This window comes from Eschrichtius robustus, chromosome 4 (genome assembly GCF_028021215.1).
Source record: "Eschrichtius robustus isolate mEscRob2 chromosome 4, mEscRob2.pri, whole genome shotgun sequence".
NCBI lineage: Eukaryota > Metazoa > Chordata > Mammalia > Artiodactyla > Eschrichtiidae > Eschrichtius > Eschrichtius robustus.
Genome location: NC_090827.1, coordinates 150605072 through 150631127, shown reverse-complemented (window position 1 = coordinate 150631127; position 26056 = coordinate 150605072). Strand labels below are relative to the sequence as shown.

Genomic DNA, 26056 nt, shown 5'->3' with positions numbered 1-26056 from the left:
TGGTGACAGATGGGATGTGGGGTGTGAGTGAGAAAGCAGGACCCAGGAAGCCTCCTGGGTCTCTGGTTATAACAAATCTTCCCCCCACAAAATTCCCGTTCCCTGGCTGTGATGCCATCTGCCAACCTTCAGCCCAAATTTCATTTCCAAAACAGATACCACCCATAAACAGAAATAAGTTCTAACTTACAGGATATCAGATCCTAAACTCATAAGTGACTGACACACAGAACAGCAGAGATGGGAACAAATCAGTCAAATTAAAATATTTAAATCATAAAAGGTTTCAGTCCATTAACCATCAAAAGCTATTTGGGTTGGCCAAAAAGTTCATTCGTGTTTTTCCATAAGATGGCTCTAGTAGTGCTTAGTTGTCTTTAACTTCATTCAAAACAATTTTGTTAGATTGTATTGTGACAGTTATCATATCAGCGTGCATTAAAAAAAAAAACATCAAAATCAGTGAATTTTTGTGTAACCATTTTAATATTGAAGATGGAAGAAAACGATACTTTCAGCATATTATGCTTTATTATTTCAAAAAGGTAAAAATGCAACTGAAACGCAAAAAAAGATTTGTGCAGTGCATGGAGACGGTGCCGTGACTGATCAAACGTGTCAGAAGTGGTTTGCGAAGTTTCGTGCTGGAGATTTCTCGCTGGACGATGCTCCACCGTCAGGTAGACCAGTTGACGTTGACGGCGATCAAACCGAGACATCAATTGAGAACAGTCAACATTATACCACGCGGGTGATAGCCGACATACTCGAAATATCCAAATCAAACGTTGAAAATCGTTTGCACCAGCTTGATAACGTTCATCGCTTTGATGTTTGGGTTCCACGTAAGTTAAGCGAAAAAAACCTTCTTGACCGTATTTCTGCATGCGATTCTCTACTGAAACGTAATGAAAACGTTTCATTTTTAAAACATTGTGATGGGTGATGAAAAGTGGATACTGTACAACAATGTGGAATGGAAGAGATCGTGGGGTAAGAGAAATGAACCACCACCAACCACACCAAAGGCCGGTCTTCATCCAAAGAAGGTGATGTTGTGTATATGGTGGGATTGGAAGGGAGTCCTCTATTATGAGGTCCTTCTGGAAGACGAAACTATTAATTCCAACAAGTACTGCTCCCAATTAGACCAACTGAAAGCAGCACTCGATGAAAAGCATCCAGAAATAGTCAACAGAGAACGCATAATCTTCCATCAGGATAACGCAAGACCACATGTTGCTTTCATCACCAGGCAAAAACTGTTACAGCTCGGCTGGGAAGTTCTGATTCATCCGCCTTATTCACCAGACATTGTACCTTCAGATTTCTGTTTATTTTGGTCTTTACAAAGTTCTCTTAATGGAAAAAATTTCAATTACCTGGAAGACTGTAAAAGACACCTGGAGCAGTTCTTTGCTCAAAAAGATAAAAAGTTTTGGAAAGAAGGAATTATGAAGTTGCCTGAAAAATGGCAGAAGGTAGTGGAACGTCTTTTATTTTTACTTAAAAACTGAAGGAACTTTTTGGCAAACCCAATACAAAGTGTCAGACATAAAATTTCAGGTTAAGTAAGCGAAGCCATGATGAAAGGGTGTAATATTCTTGGGTAACTTTGTACACAAAGCAAACACCAACAAATCATTTAATAATTGCTGAGTCTCCATATGCCTGCCAGGCTGACCCAGGCCCGTGACAGGACTTAATGAAAGCGTCCACTCCCCATGAGTTTACTTTGCCCTCACACTCTGAGTTGGAGCCTAGTGCCTCATAAATATTTAACTTAAACTGCAAAGCAGAAAGATCAACCTGGGACATTAATACCAGGAAGTAATCTGAAAATCATATGGTGATAGCCTCCATTTTAATTAATGTTTTATTACTCATACCGCGATTGATTTTTAAAAATGGTTTCATGTTAGGTATCTTATAATTACACTAAAACCAATACAGCCTGTATTCACATTAGTGTGCAATTTCCACTAATTCTTTTTTTTTTTAATCTATTTAATTTATTTCTTTTTGGCTGCGTTGGGTCTTCGTTGCTGCGCGTGGGCTCTCTCTAGTTGCTGCGAGCGGGGGCTACTCTTAGTTGCGGTGCACGGGCTTCTCACTGTGGTGGCTTCTCTTGTTGTAGAGCACGGCCTCTAGGCGCACAGGCTTCAGTAGTTGCAGCACGCAGGCTCAGTAGTTGTGGCTCTCGGTCTCTAGAGCGCAGGCTCAGTAGTTGTAGCGCACGGGCCTAGTTGCTCCGCGGCATGTGGGATCTTCCCAGACCAGGGATTGAACCCGTGTCCCCTGCATTGGCAGGTGGATTCTTAACCCTGTGCCACCGGGGAAGTCCCTCTACTAATTTCTGACAAGGGAAAATACACATATTTGGCTTTTCTCTGGCATAAAACATTATTTGGCTGTAGTCATCAGGACTTAAGATGCTGAGGAGTCTTGGGCTTCCCTGCTGAGGGAGGGGCTGGGTGGCTGTCAGGGTTCTCCAGCATGTGTGTCCCAAGCCTGCTGCTGCGGACTGAAAGCTTGTTTCCCACCCTCACCTCCAATTCATCTGTTGAAGCTCTAATGCCCAATGTGATGGTATTTGGAGGCAGGGCCTTTGTGGGGTAACTGGTTAGATTAGGTTATAAGAGCGGGGCCCTCATGATTAACGCCCTTATAAAAAGAGAGCACACACTGAGGAAAGGCCATGCGAGGACACAGTGAGAGGACAGGCATCTAAAAACCAGTCAGTGAATCGGCTGGCACCTTGATCTTGGAATTCCCAGCCTCCAGAACTCTGAGAAATAAGTGCTTGTTGTTTTAAGACACCCAGCCTGTGGTGATTTGTTAACAGCAGCCTGAGTGGACTAAGATGCCTGCAGAGAGGACCCCATTCCTCTCTGTCTTTCACCTAGTGGGACTCTTCCCCAGACCAAGCCACAGAACCTTGCCTCGGGAGAAGGGGTCTCTCGTAGCGATAGAGAGACCCAGGTGGTAGGGGCATGTGTGTGCGCGTGCACACGTGCCGCCGTGTTTAGTGATGTATGGGTGAGGCCTTGTGTGTGCACCACTGCGTGTGTTTGTCATTTACTTTTCCAAGTAAATACTGAGTGAATTATGTGCTGGGTGCTGAGCCCTCATCTCCACCACATCGCCAGACCACCTTTGTCAAGGTCACCAGGGTCAGTTCTCAATCCACCTCTTACTACACCTGTGGGCTGCAGCTGATGTAGCCCCCTTGCTTTCCTCAGTCAACACGACCTTCCAGGCCGCCGTGCCCCATGACTTTCTGCTCTTTCTGCTATTTGACTGCTCCCCTCTCATTCTCTAGACCTCCGCATGCTGACATGCTCCCAAGGCTTGGACCGCGGAATCGCACCTTCTCTACCCTCACTCCCTCCCCCGTGATCACATCTAGTACCACGGCTTGAAACAAGCTACCATCTCTCACATTGGGATCTGCAGATGGACTGTCCCTTGAAGTGCAGCTCATTCTCCACCTGCCCACTCGACATCGCTGCTCGTAGACCTCAGTGGCACCAAAAAAAGAGTCAACACTAAACTCTTAACTCTCCTGCCCCAAATTTTTCCTTCTGCATCTCAGTTAATGCTCAGGCCAAAAATCTTATAATTGCCTTTTAATTCCTTATACACCATATCCAGTCATTGGACAAATATTTTCACATCTCTCTTCAAAATATAACAGAATCTGACCTCTCGCCACCTCCACTGCTGTGAACATGGCTTGAGCCACAGTCCCTCTCACCTGGAAGACTGCAGTGGGCTGCTGCTTCATCTCAGCTTCTGCCTTTCCGACCCTGCAGTCTGTTCTCAAAACACCAGCCAGCGTGACTCTGTTAAAATTTAGGTTGGATGTGTCAACATTCTCCTCCACCCTCTTCATGGCTTCGCAGACCTCTCAGAGTAAAAGCAGGAACGTTGGAATTAGCAGACCAGGATTTTTTTTAAAAATGATGATTGATATTCCAAGGGCTTTAATGGAAAAGTAGACAACATGCAAGAGCCAGATGGATAATGTAAGCAGAGAGATGGAAATCCTAAGAGAGAGTCAAAGGAAGCACCAAAGGTTAAACAAACAAACACTAACAGAAATGAAGAGTGCCTTTGGTGGGCTCATTTGTAGACTGGACAGGGCTGAAGAAAGAATCTCTGAGCTTCAGGATATGACAGTAGAAACTTCTAAAACTGAAAAGCAAAGAGAAAAAAGACTGAAAAAAAAATCAGAACATCCAAGAATTGTGGGACAACTACAAAAACGTGTAACATACATATAATGAGAAGAAACAGAGAAAGAAGCAGAAGAAATATTTGAAACAATAACTGAAAATTTCCCAAAATTAATGTCAAAAATCAAGCCACAAATCCACGAAGCTCAGAAAACACCAAACAGGATAAATGCCCCCCAAAACTACACCTAGGTATATCACATTCAAAGACATGGAAATCATACCAAACACACAAAAATAAGATGGTAACTAGGAAAACAAACAAACAACAGCAAAAACAAGGATATGGAAATCAAAGATAAAGAAAAAACATTGAAAGAAGGCAGAGGGAAAAACATCTGACCTATAGAGGATGAGAGATAAGAATTGCATCTGACTTCTCCTGAGAAACCGTGCTGGCAAGAAGAGGGTAGAGTGAGACATTTAAAGTGTTGAAAGATAAAACCACCAACCTAGAATTTCTTATGAAAATATCCCTCAAAAGTGAAGAAGAAATAAAGACTTTCTTAGACAAATGAAAATTGAGAGAATTTGCTGCCAGTAGACCTGCCTTGCAAGGAATGTTAAATAGAGTTGTTCAGAGAGAAGGAAAAATATAAGTCAGAAACTTGAATCTATATAAAGAAAGGAAGAGCACTGGAGAATGAATAAGTGAAGGACAAATGAAAACTTTTATTTTTCTTATTCTTTTTATTTTTTCACCACTCGGCTTGTGGAATCCTAGTTCCCTGACCAGGGATCAAACCTGGGCCCCCTGCAGTGGAAATGCAGAGTCCTAACCACTGGACCACCAGGGAGTTCCCTATTTTTCTTGTTCTTAATTGATCTAATAGATAACAATTCAAAATAATCATAGCAACAATGTATTTGATTATGTGTTTGTATGTGTGTGTGTGTATATATATACAAATTTATAAAACATGCTTATATATAAGTGAAATGAATGACAGCAATGATGCATGGGATGGGAAGGAGGAATTAGGAATATTTTATTTTTATAAGGTAATTGCACTGCCTGTGAAGTTGTATAGTGTTATTTGAAAGTGGACCTGAATTAGTTGTACATATATATTATAAACTCTAAGGCAACCACTGAAAGCAATTTAAAAAGAAGTGTAATTGGGGACTTCCCTGATGGTGCAGTGGTTAAGACTCTGCACTCCCAATGCAGGGGGCCTGGGTTTGATCCCTGGCCAGGGAACTGGATCCCACATGCATGCCACAACTAAGAGTTCACATGCCACACCTAAGGAGCCTGCATGCCACAACTAAGGAGCCCATGAGCTGCAACTAAGGAACCCATCTGCTGCAACTAAGGAGCCTGCCTGCCACAACTAAGACCCAGCACAACCAAATAAATAAATATTTTTAAAAAGAGGTATAATTGATATGCTAAGAAAGATGAGAAAATGGAATCATAATACGATCAATTAAAAGGCAAAAAAGAAGAACATGGAAGACAAAAATAAGAACAAAGAACAAGGGTAACAAATAGAAAACAGTAACAAATATTGTACATAGTAATCCAACTATGTAAGTAATCACTTTGGGCATCAGTGGTCTAAGTATACCAATTCTAAGAGATTGTCAGAGTGTATCAAAAAAACAAGACCCAACTATATTTTGTCTACAGTAAACCCATTTTAAATATAAAGACACATATAGATTTAAAATACAGAGATGGAGAAAGATATACCATGCTAACACTAGTCAAAAGGCAGTGGGAGTACCTATATTAATTTCACACAATTTAAACTTCAGAGTAAGGAAGGTTATCAAGAATAAAGATGGGCTTTACATAATGATAAAGGGGTCAATTCTCCAAGAAGACCTAACAATCCTTAATTTGTATAGCCTAACAATAGATAAATTGTTGAAAATACATGAGGCAAAAACTGATAGAACTGCAAGGAGAAATTGATGAATACACTACACATTCTTCTCAAGCTCACATGAAACATTCTCCAAGATAGACCACATACTGGGCCATAAAACACACCTTAATAAATTTAAAAGAATAGAAATCATACACTATCTTCTCTCATATCACAATGAAATTAAACTAGAAATCAGTAACAGAAAGAAAGCTGGAAAATCTTAAAATACTTGGACATTAAACATCATACTTCTAAACAACATGAGTCAAAGAAGAAATCTCTAGAGAAACTTAAAATTACTTTGAACTAAATGAAAATGAAAATAAAACATCCAAATTTGTGAGATGTAGCAAAGGCAGTGCTGAGAGGAAATTTTATAGCATTGAATGCATATATTAAAAAAGTAGAAGGAGTTCCCTGGTGGCCTAGCAGTTAGGATTCCGGGCTTTCACTGCCATGGCCTGGGTTCAATCCGTGGTTGGGGAACTGAGATCCCGCAAGCCATGTGGTGTGGCCAAAAAAAAAAAAAAAAAAAAAAAAAAAAAGTAGAAAGAGCTAAAATCAGTCATCTAGGCTCCACCTTAGGGAAGCTGTGTCTCACTGTGAGGACAGGGACACTGGTAGAAGAAGTTCTGTAGTTCTGTAGAAGTACTGTAGTTCTGTAGAAGTTCTGTAGTTCTGTAGTTCTGTAGAAGTACTCCTTGGCATGAGCCCTCCCAGAGTCCGCCATTAGCCCCACCAAAGAGCCCTGGTAGGCTCCAGTGTTGGGTCACCTCAGGCCAAACAACCAACAGGGAGGGAACCCAGCCCCACCCATCAGCAGACAAGCGGATTAAACTTTTACTGAGCTCTGCCCACCAAAGCAACAGCCAGCTCTACCCACCACCAGTCCCTCCCATCAGGAAACTTGCACAAGCCTCTTAGATAGCCTCATCCACCAGAGGGCACACAGCAGAAGCAAGAAGAACTACAATCCTGCAGCCTGTGGAACAAAAACCACATTCACAGAAAGACAGACAAGATGAAAAGGCAGAGGGCTATGTACCAGATGAAGGAACAAGATAAAACCCCAGGAAAACAACTAAATGAAGTGGAGATAGGCAACCTTCCAGAAAAACAATTCAGAATAATGATAGTGAAGATGATCCAGGACCTCAGAAAAAGAATGGAGTCAAAGGTCGAGAAGATGCAAGAAATGTTTAACAAAGATCTAGAAGAATTAAAGAACAAACAGAGATGAACAACACAATAACTGAAATGAAAACTACACTAGAAGGAATCAATAGCAGAATAACTGAGGCAGAAGAACGGATAAGTGACCTGGAAGACAGAATGGTGAAATTCACTGCTGCGGAACAGAATAAAGAAAAAAGAATGAAAAGAAATGAAGACAGCCTAAGAGACCTCTGGGACAACATTAAACGCAACAACATTCGCATTATAGGGATCCCAGAAGGAGAAACGAGAGAGAAAGGACCAGAGAAAATATTTGAAGAGATTATAGTTGAAAACTTCCCTAACATGGGAAAGGAAATAGCCACCCAAGTCCAGGAAGCGCAGCGAGTCCCATACAGGATAAACCCAAGGAGAAACACGCCGAGACACATAGTAATCAAATTGGCAAAAATTAAAGACAAAGAAAAATTATTGAAAGCAGCAAGGGAAAAACGACAAATAACATACAAGGGAACTCCCATAAGGTTAACAGCTGATTTCTCAGCAGAAACTATAAGCCAGAAGGGAGTGGCATGATATACTTAAAATGATGAAAGGGAAGAACCTACAACCAAGATTACTCTGCCTGGCAAGGATCTCATTCAGATTCGATGGAGAAATCAAAAGCTTTACAGACAAGCAAAAGCTAAGAGAATTCAGCACCACCAAACCAGCTCTACAACAAACGCTAAAGGAACTTCTCTAAGTGGGAAACACAAGAGAAGAAAAGGACCTGCAAAAACAAACCCAAAACAATTAAGAACATGGTCATAGGAACATACATATCGATAATTACCTTAAACGTGAATGGATTAAATGCTCCAACCAAAAGACACAGGCTTGCTGACTGTATATAAAAACAAGACCCATCTATATGCTGTCTACAAGAGACCCACTTCAGACCTAGGGACACATTCAGACTGAAAGTGAGGGGATGGAAAAAGATATTTCATGCAAATGGAAATCAAAAGAAAGCTGGCGTAGCAATGTTCATATCAGATAAAATAGACTTTAAAATAAAGAATGTTACAAGAGACAAGGAAGGACACTACATAATGATCAAGGGATCAATCCAAGAAGAAGACATAACAATTATAAATATATATGCACCCAACATAGGAGCACCTCAATACATAAGGCAACTGCTAACAGCTATAAAAGAGGAAATCGACAGTAACACAATAATAGTGGGGGACTTTAACATCTCACTTACACCAGTGGACAGATCATCCAAACAGAAAATTAATAAGGAAGCACAAGCTTTAAATGACATAATAGACCAGATAGATTTAATTGATATTTATAGAGCATTCCATCCAAAAACAGCAGATTACACTTTCTTCTCAAGTGCGCATGGAACATTCTGCAGGATAGATCACATCTTGGGCCACAAATCAAGCCTCAGTAAATTTAAGAAAATTGAAATCATAACAAGCATCTTTTCTCACCACAACGCTATGAGATTAGAAATGAATTACAGGGAAAAAAACGTAAAAAACACAAACACATGGAGGCTAAACAATACGTTACTAAATAACCAAGAGATCACTGAAGAAATCAAAGAGGAAATCAAAAAATACCTAGAGACAAATGAGAATGAAAACACAATGACCCAAAACCTATGGGATGCAGCAAAAGCAGTTCTAAGAGGGACGTTTATAGCTATACAAGCCTACCTCAAGAAACAAGAAAAATCCCAAATGAACAACCTAACCTTACACCTAAAGGAACTAGAGAAAGAAGAACAAAACCCAAAGTTAGCAGGTGGAAAGAAGTCATAAAGATCAGAGCAGAAATAAATGAAATAGAAACAAGACAGTAGCAAAGATCAATAAAACTAAAAGCTGGTTCTTTGAGAAGATAAACAAAATTGATAAACCATTAGCCAGACTCATCAAGAAAAAGAGGGAGAGGACTCAAATCAATAAAATTAGAAATGAAAAAGGAGAAGTTACAACAGACACCGCAGAAATGCAAAACATCCTAAGAGACTACTACAAACAACTCTATGCCAATAAAATGGACAACGTGGAAGAAATGAACAAATTCTTAGAAAGGTATAACCTTCCAAGACTGAACCAGGAAGAAATAGAAAATATGAACAGACCAATCACAAGTAATGAAATTGAAACTGTGATTAAAAATCTTCCAACAAACAAAAGTCCAGGACCAGCTGGCTTCACAGGTGAATTATATCAAACATTTAGAGAAGAGCTAACACCCGTCCTCTCAAACTCTTCCAAAAAATTGCAGAGGAAGGAACACTCCCAAACTCATTCTATGAGACCACCATCACACTGATACCAAAACCAGACAAAGATACTACAAAAAAAGAAAATTACAGACCAATATCACTGATGAATATAGATGCAAAAATCCTCAACAAAATACTAGCAAACAGAATCCAACAACACATTAAAAGGATCATACACCACGATCAAGTGGGATTTATCCCAGGGATGCAAGGATTCTTCAATATACGCAAATCAATCAATGTGATACACCATATTAACAAATTGAAGAATAAAAACCATATGATCATCTCAATAGATGCAGAAAAGGCTTTTGGCAAAGTTCAACACCCATTTATAATAAAAAATCTCCAGAAAGTGAGCATAGAGGGAACCTACCTCAACATAATAAAGGCCATATACGACAAACCCACAACAAACATCATTCTCAATGGTGAAAAACTGAAAGCATTTCCTCTAAGATCAGGAACAAGACAAGGATGTCCACTCTCACCACTATTATTCAACATAGTTTTGGAAGTCCTAGCCACGGAAATGAGAGGAATAAAAGGAATACAAATGGGAAAAGAAGTAAAACTGTCACTGTTTGCAGATGACATGATACTCTAAATAGAGAATCCTAAAGATGCCACCAGAAAACTACTAGAGCTAATCAATGAATTTGATAAAGTTGCAGGATACAAAATTAATGCACAGAAATCTCTTGCATTCCTATACACTAATGATGAAAAATCTGAAAGAGAAATTAAGGAAACACACCCATTTACCACTGCAACAAAAAGAATAAAATACCTAGGAATAAACCTACCTAGGGAGACAAAAGACCTGTATGCAGAAAACTATAAGACACTTATGAAAGAAATTAAAGATGATACCAACAGTTGGAGAGATATACCATGTTCTTGGATTGGAAGAATCAATATTGTGAAAATGACTATACTACCCAAAGCAATCTACAGATTCAATGCAATCCCTAGCAAATTACCAATGACATTTTTTATAGAACTAGAACAAAAAATCTTAAAATTTGTATGGAGACACAAAAGACCCCTAATAGCCAAAGCAGTCTTGAGGGGAAAAAACGGAGCTGGAGGAATCAGACTCCCTGACTTCAGGCTATACTACAAAGCTACAGTAATCAAGACAATATCGTACTGGCACAAAAACAGAAATGTAGATCAATGGAACAGGATAGAAAGCCCAGAGATAAACCCACGCACCTATGGTCAACTAATCCTTGACAAAGGAAGCAAGGATATACAATGGAGAAAAGACAGTCTCTTCAATAAGTGGTGCTGGGAAAACTGGACAGCTACATGTGAAAGAATGAAATTAGAACACTCCCTAACACTATACACAAAAATAAACTCAGAATGGATTAGAGACCTAAATGTAAGACCGGACACTATAAAACTCTTAGAGGAAAACATAGGAAGAACGCTCTTTGACATAAATCACAGCAAGATCTTTTTGGATCCACCTCCTAGAGTAATGGAAATAAAAACAAAAATAAACAAATGGGACCTAATGAAACTTACAAGCTTTTGCAAAGCAAAGGAAACTGCAAACAAGATGAAAAGACAACCCTCAGAATGGGAGAAAATATTTGCAAACAAATCAACGGACTAAGGATTAATCTCCAAAATATATAAACAGCTCATGCAGCTCAATATTAAAAAAACAAACAACCCAATCAAAAAATGTGCAGAAGACCTAAATAGACATTTCTCCAAAGAGGACATACAGATGGCCAAGAAGCACATAGAAAAGCTGCTCAACATCACTAATTATTAGAGAAATGCAAATCAAAACTACAATGAGGTATCACCTCACACCAGTTAGAATGGGCATCATCAGAAAATGTACAAACGACAAATGCTGGAGAGGGTGTGGAGAAAGGGAACCCTCTTGCACTGTTGGTGGGAATGTAAATTGATACAGCCACTATGGAGAACAGTATGGAGGTTCCTTAAAAAACTAAAAATAGAGTTACCATATGACCCAGCAATCCCACTACTGGGCATATACCCAGAGAAAACTATAATTCAAAAAGACACATGCACCCCAATGTTTATCATAGCACTATTTACAATAGCCAGGTCATGGAAGCAACCTAAATGCCCATTGACAGACGAATGGATAAAGAAGATGTGGTACATATATACAATGGAATATTAACTCAGCCATAAAAAGGAATGAAATTGGGTCATTTGTAGAGACGTGGATGCATCTAGAGACTGTCGTACAGAGTGGAGTAAGTCAGAAAGAGAAAAACAAATATTGTATATTAACGCATATATGTGGAACCTAGAAAAATGGTACAGATGAACCAGTTTGCAGGGCAGAAATGGAGACACAGAAGTAGAGAACAAATGTATGGGCACCACGGGGGGAAAGCAGCGGGGGGTGAGGGTGGTGGTGTGATGAATTGGGAAATTGGGATTGACATGTATACGCCGATGTGTATAAAATGGATGACTAATGAGAACCTGCTGTATAAAAAAATTAAATTCAAAAATTAAAAAATAAAGTGAACACGTGTTTTATTTTCCTCATATGTGAGTGAACCAAGCAGATGTTATGATCCGTTCAAAGGAAAAAGTCAGAAGGCTAAAATTTGGAACTTCCCTGGAGGTCCAGTTGTTAAGACTCTGCGCTTCCACTGCAAGGGGCACAGGTTTGATCCCTGGTCGAGGAACTAAGATCCCGCATGCTGCACGGTGGCTGAAAAAAAAAAAAAAATCAAAAACCAAGTTTATATTTTAAAAAAAAAGGGCTAAAGTTTATATGGAGTAAAGGAATTGAATTGCAAATGGAGGCAAAATGATTTTTCTATAGAAGACCATGGAAACTACCAGATAAGATGGCTCGAATGTCTGCCCATCATCACCTATGATTTACAGAAAGCTGCACAACAGCTCAGAGACAAGGAAGCCTAGAATTGGATAACCTAGCAGGAGGTGCCAGATGAATACAACGTACAGCTTTTTACTGATACACAGCTTTATTTTTTCTCCGAAGACTTTACGTACATCAACATTAAATCAAGTACATCAAAATTTCACTAACTTGAGTTCACATGAATTATCAAGCCAGTATGACTCAGTGAAAGTCTGAATTAGGGGCCTTTCCTACGAAAATGACAAATAAGATGCTTATCTTCTGTGCCAGCTCCGTTTCTGTCACAGCCCTGCTCCTACTATTCAGCGGATATCCTGTGATCAGGCTTTCTCAGGCGCAAAGGGAGGACCCGGCCTGGCAAATATAGGCTGCCTCCTCGTCAGTATGTGGAGCTGGAAATGACCTAATGTCACCCTGTGCTCTGGCCCAGAAGCCAGACGCCAAACAGAGCCTTGAGTCCTGGCCAAGGCTCCGCAGCACCTGCACCTCTGGCCTGTGACCCTCCCTGGGAGGAGCTCGTCCACTTCACTGGCTTTTATGCATCAGGAGCACTGGGGCCATGACTTTGCTGGTCTCTTCCTTCCTCTTTGCAGGCGTTTTAGAGAAACGCTAAGAAAAAGGATTACTGTTGGGAGGTATGAGGGGAAGGGGCTGTTTCGGAGCCAGAAGATGGTGAAGGCGCTCAAACAAGGGAAGCCCGCTATGGACAAGCAAGTAAACGTAGAGAAGCAAAAGGAGCAGGGGGTCTGTCAGCTCCATTTCCCCTGGGACAGAAGTGCCAGGGCACACACGGTGTAGCGGGTGCAAGTAAGAAGACCACCCTTTCTTCTGAGATTGTACAGCGATTCTTTTGCATCAGAATAGCCTTTCTCAGGAAGTACTCTGATAACGAACGGGCCAGAGGCGAGGTGCCAGGTAAGGTACTTAGAGGGAAATCTGATGTATCTTCTCTCATCCCCCCTTTTCATTTCCCCTTTTGGAAGACACCCCTGGGATTTTCTCACGGGATGAGGAAGGACTGAGAGGCATTTTTTCCTGCGTCTTTGCAGTGACTGTGCTTAGGTAAACGCTGACACTGGCTGCAGGAAGGGAAGAGAGAGAACCCCGGAGCGTCGTACAGGAGGAAGCTGGGGCCTGGTCTGCCGTTTCAGCCGTTCTGGTTACGTTCTGCCCTGTGCTTGGAGAGTTTTCTACGGCGTTAGTCGTCACAGCCAACGCCTCCCTCACCAAGGCTGCTGCATCTACACGTCATCTTCACTTCTGGTGGCCTATAAAGTGGAGAGCTGGGTGACGCCTTTTCAGTACTTAAACCACAAATGACTTTATGTTGTTTGACTAGATCTCTCTTTTTTTTTTTTTTTTTCAAAAAAATTTTTATTGTGGTAAAGTACACACAAAATTTATCATCTTTACCATTTTAAGTGTACAGTTCAGTGGTATTAAGTGCATTCACATTGTTGTGCAGCCATCACCACTATCTGTCCACAGAACTCTTTTCATCTTATAAAACTGAAACTCTGTTCCCATTATTAATAATAACTCCGCATTCTCCCCTCCTTCCAGCCCCTGGAAGCCACCATTCTGGTTTCCATCTCTTATGATTCTGACTATTCTAAATACCTCATATGAGTGGAATTGTACAATATTTGTCTTTTTTTGACTGGCTTATTTTACTTAGCATAATGCCCTTAAGGTTTATCCATATTGTAGCATGTGTCAGAATTTCCTTCCTTTTTAAGGATGAATAATTCTATATACTCCTTTTGCTTATCCATTCGTCTGCTGACGGACATTTGGGTTGCTTCCCCATCTTAGCTATTATGAATATACGGCTATGGACGTGAGTGTACAAATATCTCTTCGAGATCCTGCTTTCAGTTCTTTTGGGTATATACCCAGAAGTGAAATTGCTGGATCTTATGGTAGTTCTATTTTTAATTTTTTTGAGGAACCTCCATACTGTTTTCCACTCCCACCAACACTTTCCATTTTACATTCCCACCAACAGTGCATAAGGGTTCAAATTTCTCCACATCCTCATCAACACTTGCTATTTTCTGTTTTTTTTTATTTTAGCCTCTCCATGGGTATGAGGTGGTACAACGTTTGATATGCGTTTCTGTAATGATTATTGATGTTAAGCATCTCCTCGTGTGCCTATTGGCCATTTATATATCTTCTTTGAATAAATGTCTATTCAACTCCTTTGTGCATTTTTGAATTGGTTGTCTTTTGTTGTTGTTGTAGAACTTTAGTTCTCTATATATTCTGGATAATAATCCCTTACCAGATATATGATTTGTAACTGTTTTCTCACATTGGGTGGATGTTCATACAGTAAATTGCTATACAGTAATTAAAACAAATTCATTTACTCATTCAACAAATGTTTACTGAGTGGTTATTTTATGCCAGATACTCATCTAGATATCGGGGGTACAGTTATGAATAACACAGGTAAAACCCCTCTCTTCAAGGAGTTTATAATCTAGTGGGGAGACAGGTCCTCAACAAGATACGTAAAATAGATTGTGTAGTAGATAGTGATAAGGGCTAAGAAGAAATAATGAAGCAGAGAAGGGGGATGCTAAGGGTTGGACATAAGGTGGGGCATGACAGTTTAGGTGGGATGACCAGGAATAAAGGCCTGAGGAAGAGCTTTCCAGGCCAAGGGACAAGTAGGGCAAAGGTCCTGAGGCTGGGGGTCGGGGAGGAACAGACTGGGACGGAGTAAGCAAGTTGTGTCAAAATGGACCAAGTTGCTTGAAAAAATATTAAATTGTAGAGTGATGTATGCAGTAACACACCATTCCTGTTAATTTAACAACCTCTAGAATAGGACTTCCTAATCTAAATAAAATTAATTACCTACAGTTGTAAAGGAAGCCAATTATATTAAAATAATGATAAAATTTTTAATGGATTCGTGTTACAATATGTGCTTTGTTATTAGAGCATTAAGTGACAAGGCAATACATGTAAAACATAGGCAAGTTAAGGTGTCATCTTTTAAAGATCTGTCAGTGTGAGGGCTCTTGTTGATCAGCTCAAATGGGGATTGTAAACTGAGGGATGGCCTTTGACTTACCTACTTCCGTGTGTTGCTCAATACAGTTGTAGGGAATTGCAGAGAGTAAAGTAGATAGCTAGACCACCCATGTGAGAACTTGGGCCCTGGCCACTTGGAGTCTGAACGATTAACTGCCAGGCACAGAGCTGCCTAAGGGTTGGTTGACTGTGTCGCATGAGTGCTTGTAGACAGTCTGGCTGCTGGCCTGGCACCTATACTGTAATTTCAAAGTCGTTTGAGATACAAGATATTTTGAGTTACCTCTGATAACTATGATGTGACATGAAAATCTGAATTCTCCTGGTGATGAAGTCACAGGCACTGCTAATATGATTGTACTTTTGCCTATATTTATAGCAGAAGGAAGTGATGAATTTTGGTTGGAAGTTTGTGAAAATAAAGATGATTTTTTTTTCCAGTTTGAATTCAGGGACACCCTGATATCTGCTGTGGATCCCAGGTTAATAATCTTGTTTTAAAACAATACGATATTGTTCATGGCTATACACACACACACACACACACACACACACACACACGCAGATATTTACAAATGGATTGGAATAATACACACTAAATTCATGATTGTAGTTGGATGGTGTGTAATGTCACAAAATATGTTATAAAAATAATTATGGCATTCAAGGTATAAAACCATGTCACAAGCCCCTCAATATCCAGGAGCCACTGGGGCGAGCTGTTCCTCACATTGTGCATTTATCTTGGCAGTCCTGGTTATTGTTGGAAAAACAGCCGCTGTGACAAAGGTGGCGTCCGCATTTGTCCAGGGCTGTTACTTGGGTTCAAATCCCAGCGTCCCTGCTTACTGGCTGTGAAGCTTTGGGCAGATGATCCCACACATCTGTGCCCTCGTTTCCACACCTGTAAAAAGAGGATTATAACAAGAGCTCAGCAACAGTACTCGCCTTGTAGCGCTGATGGGAAGATTTAGTGAGAGTAGACTTGTGAAACTTCTAGAAAAGTATCTGGCTTTTAGTAAATGCAAATAAGGGCTACTCATTATTATGGCCATCACCATAACCATTTCTGACATCTTGGGAGTTTTGGTTTACTCTTATTTTCATTTCACACACACCTTAATTTCTTTTTTAAAAAAATATTTATTTATTTATTTGGCTGCATTGGGTCTTAGTTGCGGCACGCAGGATCTTCCATTGCGGTGCATGGGCTTCTCTCTAGTTGTGGCGCGTGGGTTTTCTCTCTCTAGTTGAGGCACACGCGAGCTCAGTAGTTGTGGCGGGTGGGCTTAGTTGCCCCGCTGCATGTGGGATCTTAGTTCCCTGACCAGGGATCGAACCCGCGTCGCCTGCGTTGGAAGGCAGATTCTTTACCACTGGACCACCAGGGAAGTCCCAACATACCTTAATTTCTAAACATGTTCGTGGCAAATCTTTAGTTTAGATGCTTTTGCACTTTAAAAGAAAAAATCAAAACCAAAACCGCTTTGGTTGCAGCTTATTGCTTCTTAATAGACAGTACTGCTTAAGCAGGATTCCTGGAGTCAGGCAGGCCTGAGTGTGTCTTGGTTCTTCTCTCGCCAGCTGTGTGACAGTGGCAAGTTATTTACTCTTAGCTTGGGTCCCTTATGTGAGAAAAGGGACTAACTAGTAGCAGTTCCTACATCCGAGGGGGCGATTGAACGAGTCCATAGGTGGGAAGGTCCTAGAGAGGTGAGGGTACTGTGGACCTGTGAAAATCCTAACTCTCCTCCTCCTTTCAGCCCTCGAGAGGCATCACTACCTCTGACCCATTCCCTGTAGTCAGTGCCTCCAGTTTTTTCAGTCTGCTGTGTGCAGTATGCCGCTCTTGGTGCCCTGCACCTGGAGGTCCATTTAGTCATCCCCTCAATTGTTTGCAGGCTGGAACTACACCGGGAATTAGACCGTGAACCTAGAACCTGCCCTCACTGAGATTTAATGAAGATGTTTTCAAGATGCAGAGGGCTGGAAAAGGAAGGAGTGCTTGCCTCTCCCTCGGACAATCAGGGTGGGCTTCCTGGAGGGGGTCCTGCTTGAGCCGAGTGGAGATTATGTAAGTGGCGTGGCTTGGGCACAGTGTGCCTGTGGATGGTGTCAGGTAGGGCTGCGCTCTGTTCTCACTTCATCCTCAGACTCCGCGACACCTTCAAGGTCTGTAGGCGGTGAAGTGAGCTTGTATTTGCATGTTAGGAAGGTGACCCTGAGAGGCAGTGGGGAGGGCCTGGAAGGGAGGAAGAGGTCGGAAGGCCAGTTAGAAGGGAGGTGGAGGAGAGTGGTGGCCCTGGCGTGAAAGGACAGTAGAGAGGGTGGGCAGGAGCGCCTCGGAAGGCCGGGCTGGCCTCCGTGATTCTGCACGGTGTGCTTGGTGCCTGACAGAGCCCTGCACGCGGGACCGCAGCAGCGCACCCCTCCTGAGTGACTGACTGCGGTGCTTAGCAGACAGAGTTAGATGGTGCCCCAGTTTCCTGCTTCCTTCGCCTGGTAGACGGTAGCTGTTGGCAGGATTCTCAGTGTGGAAAGAGGACTGGATTGCAGTGGGTGATGAGTCTAATTTGAAGCTGACCTTGAGGTGCTCTGGGACGTCCGGAGAGTGGGTGCAGGTCCAGGGCTCAGGATCTCAGTTGAAATGGGGGGAGTAGTGGAGCAGAAAGGAAGGCTGAGGAGGAAGGCCCCGTGTCTCCCACCTGCCCCCACTGGGCAGCCACTGTCAAATCTCTGTCTGCAGCCAGGCCTTCCCTCCTGAGCCTAAAACAGCCCCCCATCTTCTGGTGTCTTCCTCTCCAAACTGGGAGCGCATCACTTCCCCGAGAAACAGGACCTTCCTCCTGATTTCCCTGTTCTTCCCAATAGTCCTGGAGGCTTTAGTCACCAGCCAAAACTGTGATGTTTTTAGATAACTAATGAGAACCTACTGTATAGCACAAGGAACCCTACTCAATGCTCTGAGTAGAGTTCAGGAAGGAAATCCAAAAAAGAGGGGATACGTGTATACAAATGGCTGATTCACTTTTCTGTGCAGTAGAAACTAACACAGCATTGTAAAGCAACTAAACTCCAATAAAAATAAATTTAAGAAATAATCACAAAACCAAACCAAACCAAACCAAACCAAAACAAATAAACTGTATGTTTTCTCTTGGATAAAATTCAGTAAAACTTCAGTTCCTCAGAATGCTTAAAACCAAAGGTTCTAATTTCTCGGAGTTAAACTTTTTTTAAAGGTCAGTTGTTTAAAAACCTCTTTCTAAAATATCATCTAATTGCTTTTCCCACCATTCTTGTCTCGCTAGGGACGGTCTTCTCCCAGACCTTCCCGAGGCTCACATCCTCACATCCCAGGTCTCTTCCTAAGTGTCACCCTCCAGAGGGGTCTCTCCTGGTCCTACCTCAGCCCAAACAACACCCTCCGCCTGTGCCTTTGCTTGATTTTGTTTCACACCGTTTACCACTACTTGATTGGCTAATTTTTTTCTTGTCACTTGTCATTAAGTGATTTTTAACCTCTCTCCCTCACTAGAATGGTCTTTTTTTACCATTGTATTCCCTGCACTTTGAAGGTGTTTGGTATATAGTGGGTGCTTAATAAATAATTGTTGAACGAATATTTATAGGCAGCCCTTTATGACGTGATATTAGGTCCGGTTTACAAACTTGGATATAGGCTTAGCAGAGCTGCTTACGAAGGTCCAGGTCACCTGATTTCTAAAGGACAGAGCCATTGACTGATTGCCTCGGTGGGATTTTCACACTTCATCAGGGTGCCTTCCAGATCACTCATCGTAGGTACCCAAGCTACTCAAAACAGAATACATTAGTGGAAGAAGTTGTCAGAAATGGATGTTTCTGGGACTTTCCTGGTGGCGCAGTGGTTGGGAATCCGCCTGCCAATGCAGGGGACATGGGTTTGAGTCCTGGTCCAGAAGATCCCACATGCCGCGGAGCAACTGAGCCCGTGCGCCACAACTATTGAGCCTGAGCTCTAGAGCCCGTGAGCCACAACTACTGAGCCCACGTGCTGAAGCCCACCCGCCTAGAGCCCATGCTCCGCAACAAGAGAAGCCACTGCAATAAGAAGCCTGCACACCACAGCAAAGAGTAGCCCCCGCTCTCAGCAACTAGAGAAAGCCCACGCGCAGCAACGAAGACCCAAGGCAGCCAAAAATGAATAAATAAATTAATTTTTTAAAAAATGGATGTTTCTGATTGTTACAAAAATGCCTTGTTTTTTTCAAGTTTAGGAGGATATGGCAAAAAAAGCGGTCGTAGTAAAAAATGGAGGGAGATGCTGAAGCTGGCCCCTGTCGGCCAGTGCAGCGAGCTACGACATTCGATTGGTGAGTAAGGAAGCCACACCTGCTCGAGTCCGGAGGTCATGGCTGGCGTTGTGCTGTTTCGTTTGTTAGATGTTGGTCTTTCCTTAGTCCCTTATTTGCTTCAAATGCTATTTAATAGATTCTCCATATATCGTCACGATTCTTCCCAGGAAAAAACCCTGTAGGTTTTCTAATGTGCAGTTATAAAGTATGGCTATTGACTTTTTCATTAAAAACCTTTTTTAAGAACTGGGACTTCCCCGGTGGTCCAGTGGTTAAGACTCCGCGCTTCCAATGCAGGGGCTGCAGGTTCGATTCCTGGTCGGGGAACTAAGATCCCACATACTGTGGGGCACGGCCAAAAAAAAAAGTGATATATACCCATTGTTCTAGGTAGAACAGAAGAGAAATGTAGCAATCATCCTCTCTAGAAGTGAACACTGGTAACCGTTTCTCAGTCTCCTTCCAGACAGTTCTCTATGCGTATGGACAGGAATTACTGGTGAGAACTTCAGGAAAGGAATAGTCAGATAAAAAATAAGGTATGGCAGGGTCATGGAATACTCTGCAGTGTAAAGAATGAGAGTTAGGGCTTCCCTGGTGACGCAGTGGTTGAGAATCTGCCTGCCAATGCAGGGGACACGTGTTCGAGCCCTGGTCTGGGAAGATCCCACATGCCACGGAGCAGCTGGGCCCGTGAGCCACAATTACTGAGCCTGCGCGTCTGGAGCCTGTGCTCCGCAACAAGAGAGGCCGCGATGGTGAGAGGCCCGCGCACCGCGATGAAGAGTGGTCCCCACTTGCCACAACTAGAGAAAGCCCTCGCACAGAAACGAAGACCCAACACAGCCATAAATAAATAAATAAATAAATAAATAAATAAATAAAAGAACGTGAATTTCTTTAAAAAAAAAAAAAGAATGAGAGTTAGCTACAGGTCCTGACATGAGCACAAGAAGTCACAAGTAGAGTCATGTCTAAGGGCAATCATAATTGTATTTTTCAATATGGCAGTTTTAATTTTTTTTTCTATAGGCAACTATATCAATATTTTTCTTCTTAGTCTCTGAGCTTTATGTTGTACTTAGGGAGGACACCTTTACTCCCTAAGATAATTTTTTTAAAAATCTACCTTTTCTTTAGTACTATTATAGTTCCTTTTTAAGAAAGTTTAAATATTTTAACTATCAAAATTAATTTCAGATAGTATAAAGTGGGAGTATTTTTTCCCCAAAGACCTATCCAGCCATTTTAATGTCATTACATTTTTTTCCCCATTATGTTTTAAAAGTAGCAGTTTTATTGAGATATAATTAACATGCCATACAATTCACCTATTTAAAGTGTACAATTCAATGGTTTTTAATACATTCTCAGAGTTGTGTGACCATTATCACAATCAATTTTTCAATTTACAACATTATCATCACCCAAAAGAAACCCCATACCCATTGGTAGCCACTCCCCATTCCCTCCCCCACCTCTAGCTATGGGCAACCACTAATTTACTTCTGTCTCTGTGGACTTGCCTATTCTGGACATTTCATATAAATGGGAATCATACACTACGTGATCTCTTGTGACTGGCTTCTTTTCACTTAACATAATCTTTTCAAAGTTCATGCATGCTGTAGCATGAATCAGAACTTAATTCCTTTTTGTTGGCAAATAATATTCCATTGTATAGACATACCACACTTTATCCATTCATCATTTCATGGGCATTGAGTTGTTTTCATTTTTTGTCTGTTATGAATAAAGTGACTACAGTGATTGACATACAAATGTTTTTTAAATTGTGGTAAAATACACATAACCAAAATGACCATTTTAAGAATGTAGGCTCCTTCCTGCTGCCGTCTCCTCACCACGAGGGGACTCAGAATTGGAATGAGTCGCCTTCTGAGATACACTTGTCACCGGAAGCTGGCCTCTCCTTCCGACACTCGCCACCTCCCTCTGGCAGCAGCTGCTCGTCCGCTGGCTGGTCCCCTGCCCCATCCCCCTGTCCCAGCCCCACTGCCCCCTTTTCCTCCACGGCCCCGGATCCAGACGGCCCTCAGAAGTCAGCAGGTCCCATAGGGTCTCAGCTGTCCTCACAATGCCCAACTTGTAAGTATTATTGTGAAGTTCAAAGGAAATAATACAAGGAAAGGACTTACAATCATAGTGGCACGCAGTAAGAGGTGAAAAATATTACGTGTAGTTATTATTTTTATCTGTTCCTTCTAGGAGAGAGAAACTCCTTAGTCTGGCACCAAGGCTTTTTGAAAATCTGATCAGTCTTTTTAAATTTTTATTTTATTTATTTATTTATTTTAAAAAATTTATTTATTTTTGGCTGCATTGGGTCTTCGTTGCTGTGTGCGGGCTTTCTCTAGTTGCGGCGAGCAGGGGCTACTCTTCGTTGCGGTGCGTGGACTTCTCAATGCGGTGGCTCCTCTTGTTGCAGAGCATGGGCTCTAGGTGCACAGGCTTCGGTGGTTGCGGCACGCGGGCTCAGCAGTTGTGGCTTGGGGGCTCTAGAGCGCAGGCTCAGTAGTTGTGGTGCACGGGCTTAGCTGCTCCGCGGCATGTGGGATCTTCCTGGACCAGGGCTCAAACCCGTGTCCCCTGCATTGGCAAGCGGATTCTTAACCATGGCACCACCAGGGAAGTCCCTGCCATTCATTTTAGGAGATTTCCTTATTATCCAGGTAAACATCCATGCTTTTATGCACATGCAAAGTACTATCCAGCCCATCCCACAGGGTTTTGTCATTAATCATATTTTTATTTAATTTCTAAGCCCACACTCTTGTTCTGTGACTGCTTCTTTCATGCTTTATGTTCTAGCTGTCCCTTCAGTCTCTAGTCTAGAGGATACTAATTAGGGTTTTAAAAGGTAAGTTTTCTGTTGCCTGAATTATCTTTTCTCCTTGGTCAGTTATTCTGCTGGCTTTTTTTGTTTGTTTACTTGGTTAGTTGGTTTTGGTTTTAGTTTTTACCTGCTGCTTTTCCCTTGTATCTAGAGACATGCGATTATTTATTCAGGTTTATGTTAACGGCTGTTTTTCTTTGTGCGGTGGCAGCCTGGCTTCCTCTGTGGTTGTACCCCTCTCTTGAATGGTGTTCTGGAAGGCGGGTGCGTCAGCGGGGTGCCATCCAGACAGGGCCTGCGTTCCAGCGGCCACAGACAGCGTGGCTCCACTTTGCCAGCAGAGTGTGTAGTTCTTCAGCTGTGCTCTGCTTACCCCCTGGGGTCCCAACTTTCTGCCAAGTGGCTTCAGCCTGAAGAAGTCCCTTGGTCGGCAATTGTGCCCAGGCCTGGGAGGGGCTCCTGGGACCCAGACACCTGGGCGGACCTGCTTATCTCTGCAGCTTCAGCTGGTGGTTCCTTTAACAATCCAGCCCCATAGGCTTTCCCTCTTCCAGGTAATCCTCAAATTTCTCACTCTTGAGGGTGCCCTGTATTCTTTTTCCAGATCACGTTTCATTCTTTTTGTTGTGACTTTGTCCTTGTTCCTTTCAGTAGGAAGCTGGGTAAGAAGGTTGGCAGACCTATGCTCCATGTGCTACCTCAGTGGAAACCAGGAACATTTCTGAACCTTTGAGTTCAGGAGGAAAGAGTTAAAAACTCTCAATTTGTTAAAAACATCACTTTTGGACTGCCTTGTGTCTTTTGTTTCTTAAACGTAGTTAGTATCCCTAAAGTAAAATGTGGTAGCAAAATTGGACAAAGTGGGTTGTAGAATTTTTGTAAAACTGGTGCTGATATTTGTTGAATCAAGCAGTTGTGCATTGGCAACCAAAGTGTTTATATCCTTGCCTGTATTTTCCATGTGCAAACTCCAGTGACCCAAAACAGGATTTAATTCCTACATATACTTGGCATTAATAAACCCTTTAGTTGGGGATATTGTTATGGCTTGCTTTCTTTTCATGAATTTCATTTAATTCTTCAGCTTTAGAGCTACTTTAGGAGTACTTGGACATAATTATGCTCTACTTCAGAGGCACTGCTAAAAGAGCAACTGATTTTCTTGCTGAAGTTTCTTTCTTTTTTTTCTTTTTTAACATCTTTATTGGGGTATAATTGCTTTACAATGTTGTGTTAGTTTCTGCTGTACAACAAAGTGAATCAAATGATCCCTGAAAGTATAGTCTTTGCTGAAGTTTTAATGAACCTATTTTGAACATAAGATTTTGCTTTATATCCCTTGTGACACTTTGACCAAATATTAGTGCCTTGATCTCAAAACAGTATCAGTGTTTGGGGTAAAGTAAGGTATGCAACAGATTATCCCACCAAAGAGATAAAAAAAAAAACCAAAAACAGTTAAAAAATCATTAAGCATATATAATGTTTGTAACTTGTAAAAGAATAGAAAGGTATCAAAATGAAAAAGAGTTTTAAATCCTTTTTTTTTTTTTTAAATTTTATTTATTTATTTATTTATTCATTTCCTCATGGCTGTGTTGGGTCTTCGTTTCTGTGCGAGGGCTTTCGCTAGTTGCGGCAAGCGGGGGCCACTCTTCATCGCGGTGCGCGGGCCTCTCACTGTCGCGGCCTCTCTTGTTGCGGAGCACAGGCTCCAGACGCGCAGGCTCAGCAGTTGTGGCTCACGGGCCTAGTCGCTCCGCGGCATGTGGGATCTTCCCAGACCAGGGCTCGAACCCGTGTCCCCTGCATTAGCAGGCAGACTCTCAACCACTGCGCCACCAGGGAAGCCCGGAAAAAGAGTTTTAAAAAATCTAATTTACTGCATTCCTGTGGTGTATTTCACATGCATGTAATTCGTGCCAAACACACAGAGTGGATGGAGCAGTGGAAGGGCAGACCCAGCCCTCTTTCCTGCCCCTCATTTCCCCAGGGAATACCACCCCTCCCCCCCTTCCCCCCCCCTTTTTCTTCCAGCTGCCTTTGGCACTTCAATTTTAAATATTCATGATAACCCAGTGTAAATCAGTAAACAAAACACTGGTTTCCAAGATAATACTGCGATTACTGCTTTTTACTTTTATCGTATCAGGTGAAAGCAGTAAGGTTCAGAAAACCTTACATTTGTTTGTTTCTTGTCCCTCTTCACCCAGAGAAGGAGTATAGCAGTCTTTGTGACAAGCAGCCAATTGGAAGACTTCTCTTCAGGCAGTTCTGTAATACAAAGCATGATCTAAAGAGGTGCATTGAATTCCTGGATGCAGTGGTAAGTAATTTATCTCAGTGTTGAACCACCCAATCTTGTGCTTTTGAAAATTAAAGACTAAGATGAGAGCTCTCTAAGTTAATTAGACCTTGGCAGTGAGGTGAGAGTGGATAAACTGGTGGTCTTGGTGTATCGTGTTATCTTGGTTTGGGTAAAGTGGGTAAAGTGGTAGTTCATATAGATTGCATGTCAATTATTGGAGAATCAAAGGTATTTGCTACATAACTTTGAAACATGCTGCTTTCACTTGTAAGAAGGTTGAAGGGCTGATTAAGACGGTGTGCTTGTACCGCTGCCTGAAAGGCCCCCTTCCTGCCTTCCCCTAGCAACACTGTGTACTTAAAACCCTTTAACCCAGAAGCACGGGGAGGGAAGAAAGCTCGTGCAAGAAGCGTGGTCACAGCAAATGGAACTGACTATGATTTATAAGTTTTCCCACATTCCTGTGTATCCAGCTTGGTATTTACTGTGATTTCCTTTTAGGTAAAGAAATTTTGTGTTTCTGAAACTTTAGAGATACCACTGGCAAGCCTAGAAGTTTCAAAACTATGAAATTCAGAAGCAGCTTAACAGAAGACTGGTAGAATTTAATAGAAAAGCTCTCTTACTTTTAGTTATTTGTACCAAGATTGTGACACTTCCTCTCTCTGCTTTAGCCTGTCCTAGTTACATCAGCAAATATGTATTGACTCCTTATTGTATGCAGAGTACTATCCTATATCCTGGAGTTTTTACTCATTTTTTTCCCTGACATAGCTTTTTAAAAATATGTATTTGTAATGTATTTTTTCAGAAAACCGTTTGAGGCTCTTGCCGGTTTTGTTGTTTGCTTCCTACCCCGTGGAGCTCCCCAGGCCTCTCCTTCCTGGTACCTTGATGGGATAAGGCAGGGCTGGGAAAGGGGGCAGTCCTGTTTCAAAGTGGACCCAGAGGCAGTAGGGCTGCCTACTGAGTTTGGGACTAGAATGTCGATATGTCTTCATGTGTGGGTTCTAGTTGCCAAGC

The 26056-nt window shown here is 41.9% G+C and overlaps 1 protein-coding gene and 1 non-coding gene across 8 annotated transcripts in view; one reads left to right on the top strand and one right to left on the bottom strand.

Annotated features, from left to right (window-relative positions):
* GRK4 (G protein-coupled receptor kinase 4) overlaps positions 1-26056 on the top strand; it is an 82357-nt gene that overhangs the window by 9964 nt on the left and 46337 nt on the right. For 5 of the 7 annotated variants that reach the window (XM_068543538.1, XM_068543533.1, XM_068543531.1 and 2 more), the window contains exons 2-3: positions 19786-19886; positions 24939-25051. In XM_068543538.1, the coding sequence (XP_068399639.1) occupies positions 19786-19886; positions 24939-25051 (214 nt within the window). The remainder of the gene's footprint in view (positions 1-19785; positions 19887-24938; positions 25052-26056) is intronic. The other 2 variants (XM_068543534.1, XM_068543535.1) reach the window with 2 other exon arrangements.
* TRNAG-UCC (transfer RNA glycine (anticodon UCC)) lies at positions 4963-5035 on the bottom strand. The gene has a single exon. It is a non-coding gene; the product is annotated as a tRNA-Gly (tRNA).